This window comes from Pecten maximus, chromosome 7 (genome assembly GCF_902652985.1).
Source record: "Pecten maximus chromosome 7, xPecMax1.1, whole genome shotgun sequence".
NCBI lineage: Eukaryota > Metazoa > Mollusca > Bivalvia > Pectinida > Pectinidae > Pecten > Pecten maximus.
In genome coordinates, this window is record NC_047021.1 from 37,351,290 (window position 1) to 37,355,905 (window position 4,616).

Consider the following 4,616-nt stretch of genomic DNA (forward strand, 5'->3'; position numbering starts at 1 on the left):
CCATACATAAATTCTGATATCTTCCCACTGTGTCCCTTTTGCAGCGAGACGAGTACAACCATACCCATTACTACAGAGATCAGATTTCAAACCATTAACCTTGCATAGTTTTTATTCTTGAGACGATTCTAGTTTGTTTAGGCCATCATTAGCCTTAATAAATACTGGTCAGTTGTAGCTCAATCTTGAACAAACAAAAAAAACATATCTATCTTCTTCTTTTTTTCCATCTGTGATTTATCTAAATAAGTCGATGTTCTTGAATATGTGTGGATACAATGGTAATCATTTATTTTAATTGCTTATTAGTCAGTTTATCATTAAAACATTACAACAAAATGTATAATCAACAATAGTAGATGGAAGATTTTCCAGTGTAAAATTGAGCGTACAGACACGATACGTGTTGTGAAGCCGCTGTAGAGTAATTCACCGGCTTCACAATCGGCCCTTTAACGTTGTATTACACAGATCTCGTCGGAATAACAAAATATTGTATATACACACTGAAACGTACGCTCGCTGCTGTCGAGTGTTTAAGCTCCGCCCACATTCATTCAGGATCAGTATGACTAATGCCAGTCAAATTTCACTTCCGTCGCGCTGAGCCAATAAGGCGAGAGGCTCTATTAAAACAATGGTTGAGCGTGGTCTATAAATACAGAGGTACACACCAAATCAAACCAGAACCAGCATCTACGATCAACCGCAACGAGTAAGTATACCTGCCTCGTGAGATGGTCATGGACTGGACATTACATTATAACAGTGTGTGTCCAGTTTTACATGGATGTTATACTTTGACAGTTGTGTCAGCCTTATGGATTATCTTAGCTCTGGGATTTACAAGTGATTTGTGTTATTTAAACACATCAATATCGTTATCGTACCTGTTTTTCGGTTTGTATAACATGTTTCATGTGATCGGATCACTCATGTGTTTTTAAAATACATGTAGTAATTTTATTTTCAAAATTGTTAGGTTTCTTCTAAAATTTGTTTTAAATGTTTATAGCTCAAATGTTTCTGGTTTATATAGTTGAATGATATAAAAAAAAACTAACCTCAAGCTCGTATTTTCATATTAATATCTTTATTGACAATTTACCAATATTTGACTAAATCGGAGTATTGCCATCATGATATTATAGACCGGTCGTATTTTGCATTATTACGTAACAAAAAACTATACCACGCGCTTAACAACCGAGCATGCCGTTATGTTATGATGATTTGAAATGTCAATCACTCTAGAGGCGTATCTGAAACGCCAGCCCAGTGAGCCGGCGATAACCTGATATCAATCTCAATGTTTGCTCTTCCATTATCAGTGCTAAACAATAACCTACCTTGTCAGCGAATTATCTCCTCTAGTTACACGTTTAAACAGTCATGCAGTTTCCGGGATTTCCCGGTAGTTTGTGCTGTTGCTGGTCATTCATGAAAAATTTCATTTCATGTGTAAACTGGCTATTTATATCGCTGACGTCTAATCTCCAGAAGCCCAAGGAAAATCCCCTTTCATTTACAACTCTGGCTAGTTTGTAATACACACGTTTATCAGCGGCGTGACAGTCTGTGTGTCAAGTAAGCACGATAGCATGAACAATCTAAACCAGAAACGTTTCGGCGCTGTTTTATAGTATAATCAATTGTATTTCAATATCATAAACTTATATTTTGTATCATTTTTATCTTTGCAGGATCCATTACGCAACGCCTATATCAACTACTAGAAATCTGTTGCTGTGTACAACGTCTTAATCAACAATCAATACTTCATTTAATCCATCAATTAAAGAATACATCACAAAAATGGTTGCTGCATCAGTATATCTCGCCATAGTCGCAGTGGTCTTGACTGTCGCCTATCTCAAGACATTATACAGGAGAAGGTAAGCATACCTGATCACTTTTCAGATACATTTTCATTCCAAAAACAGGTAAATTGTCGTTTTCGTCAAAAATTGAACCTGGAATGTGTTATAAAATACTAATCCGAATATTTTGTTATTTCAGAAGAAGCAGTGAGCCACCGATCCCAAAAGGACATTTTATTTGGGGAAATGGAGCTGACTTTTCTAAACATGCCGTAAAATATCTTCACAAAACACAGAAGAAGCTCGGAGACATCTTCACAATCAGACTCCTTCATCAGCATCTTACAGTAATTATGGATCCACATTCGTACGAGTCCTTTGTGAAAGAAACAAGCTTTGACTTTGACCCGATCCAGAAACAAGTGAACCACAATGTGTTCAGCTTTGCTCTTATCGATGCAAAGAAAATGTTGAAAGAAGCAGCTAAAAAGGTTCGCGGATCGCATTTACACAAAGGTATGGAACAGTATTCCAAGCATTTGAACGCTACGCACATTGGGGTAACAAGCACAGAAGGATTTGGGCCTTCAACAGAATGGAGAACGGACGGTCTTCGGCAGTTTAACTCCAAAACGTTATTTGTCAGTATGTTCTACACAATCTTCGGCAAGGGAAAGTCCACAGACGTATTCGAACCTTTAACCGTTTATAAAAACTTTGACCTTTTCCACAAGTATTTCAATTATCTTTGGTTGGGAATGCCCGTGAACATGTTCCCAAAGGCTTTAAAGGCACTGAGTGTGTTGTGTCAGCAGCCCGAATCAGCTGAACTCTTAAGCAGAGAGGATGTTTCAGAATATATCAGATTCTCAACGCAATTCATGTTAGAGAACGGACAGTCGGAACAGGACATTATTGGACACAACTTGGTTTACCTCCACGTAAACTACAACACTTTTAGGATGGCGTTCTGGTCCGTGCTCTACCTCATGCAGCACAAAGAAGCACTCCATGCTCTGAGGGAAGAGATTCAGGACGTCGTCGACACAAAACTCTCAAACGGAGAAGTCAACGAGGATGGAGAGGTTGTCTTGACCCTGGAAGACGTCGACTCTATGGTTCTATTAGGTATGTACATTTTCATTATATTTTCCCAACATTAATTTTCAATAATGAATTTTGACAAATGTCAATACCGCTGAATTATACAATATATAAGCAAAACTGATAAAATGATAACAAATTACACACGTATTGATATAAATTTGCTATTATCGTTTCATAACTTTTGACTTAATTTTGTTAATTTTGATATTTTACAGACAGTAACACGAAAGAAACATTACGCATGTGCAGCGGTGTCTTCATGGTCCGTGCTATAACCGCCGATACGTCATTTGAGATGAGCAACGGTCAAAAGTACGACTTGCGTGAAGGAGACAAGGTTGCAATGTACCCACCCACAATTCATCAGGATCCAGAGATCTTCGAAAACCCAGAGGTAGGCATTGATTTCGATTATTCAAAAATATACCCGAGGAAATCTCTAAAACATTTAAGACGTTTTTCGTAATGTACAAAATCTTTCTGAATATTCTCGGTAATCTCAAGATCTACCAATTATCTTCATATCATATTAATAATTTTATTAGTGTTAATATGAAAATATACTTATGTTCTGTATCCTTTATATTTTCCAGTCCTACAAACATGACAGATTTGTTGATGCCAAATTCTATAAGTACGGCAAGGAGATCAGAAACCCGATTCTTTCCTTTGGATCGCTGTGCCCTGGTAAAAAGTACGCTATCACACAAGGAAAGTGGTTCCTATTATCACTCGTGTACAAATTTGACTTTGAACTCTGTGATGGTGAAACAACCGAGCTGGATGTGAAATACTATGGACATGAAATTCTGCCGCCAACCAATGACGTACAGATCAGATACAGGATGAGGGAAAATACGCACACATTAGCTTTCAGTTCATGATACTTTGAACGGAATTACGATGGACTGCTTGGGAAAGCAATGTGAAAGTATAATTGTTCCTTGTAAGGACGATAGAGACATGTGAACAGTGAAAAAATGTTTTAAATCTAATTTATTTTATTTATTGATGTTTGAAAGGTTGTTTTGCTAATCGGAGAGTGCTATTATAATTATTATGATTATTACTATTACTATTATTATTAATTATTAATTATTACTATATGTGACAATTATTCGTCGTGGTTGTGTGTCCGCGCAGATCATTTTAAAATGCCAAAGTTACATGTAGATGTTTAATTGCAACAGGTCCCATTGTCGTGACTTTTAAATGTGCTGTTTTTTCGCATTTTAATTCATTCCTCATTCGCACTTACTGTTTATTCTGGCACAGTTGTGATAATCATATTTCATTGCATGTTTTCGCCATTTTTCATCCATCGATACGGGTAAAAGTGCAAAGAAGCTATCTCATCACTTGAATGAGTTGTGCGAAAAGTGTGCAAAAATATTAACACAATTTTTGTATGATAACTAGCAATCATCGGAGGATATTTTATATCATTTTTAAAACGGAAAGAAAAGACTTTCGTAAAAAGTGATTTAAATAATTCAAAAACAGATATCTGTATATTTATATATCATAAGTATATCTATATCTTTATATGTCCCTCGAGTATACAATAGCACGCATTTCAAGTATTGAATTTATTTTTGTAAGTTAATGTATTGAGTATATGCCATACGCATAGCGACTAAACGGTGTATATCACTTTCGCCACCCAGATACACATTCTATAGTATACGC

At 36.3% G+C, this 4,616-nt stretch overlaps 1 protein-coding gene across 1 annotated transcript; it reads left to right on the plus strand.

Annotated features, from left to right (window-relative positions):
• The first annotated feature begins 644 nt into the window (after window positions 1–644).
• On the plus strand, window positions 645–4,311 carry LOC117330753 (7-alpha-hydroxycholest-4-en-3-one 12-alpha-hydroxylase-like). Its single transcript, XM_033889224.1, has 5 exons — window positions 645–715; window positions 1,704–1,895; window positions 2,020–2,948; window positions 3,143–3,321; window positions 3,521–4,311. Exons 2-5 carry the CDS (start codon window positions 1,816–1,818, stop codon window positions 3,809–3,811), a joined length of 1,479 nt encoding a protein of 492 aa, XP_033745115.1. The 5' UTR covers window positions 645–715; window positions 1,704–1,815; the 3' UTR covers window positions 3,812–4,311.
• Window positions 4,312–4,616: the final 305 nt, after the last annotated feature.

Bases quoted from the DNA above. Each gene is read 5' to 3' on its own strand.
- LOC117330753 (XM_033889224.1), top strand. From the start codon at position 1,816: ATGGTTGCTGCATCAGTATATCTCGCCATAGTCGCAGTGGTCTTGACT. The intron at 1,896-2,019 runs GTAAGCATACCT...TTGTTATTTCAG, and splicing joins AAGACATTATACAGGAGAAG to AAGAAGCAGTGAGCCACCGA. The intron at 3,322-3,520 runs GTAGGCATTGAT...TATATTTTCCAG, and splicing joins AGATCTTCGAAAACCCAGAG to TCCTACAAACATGACAGATT.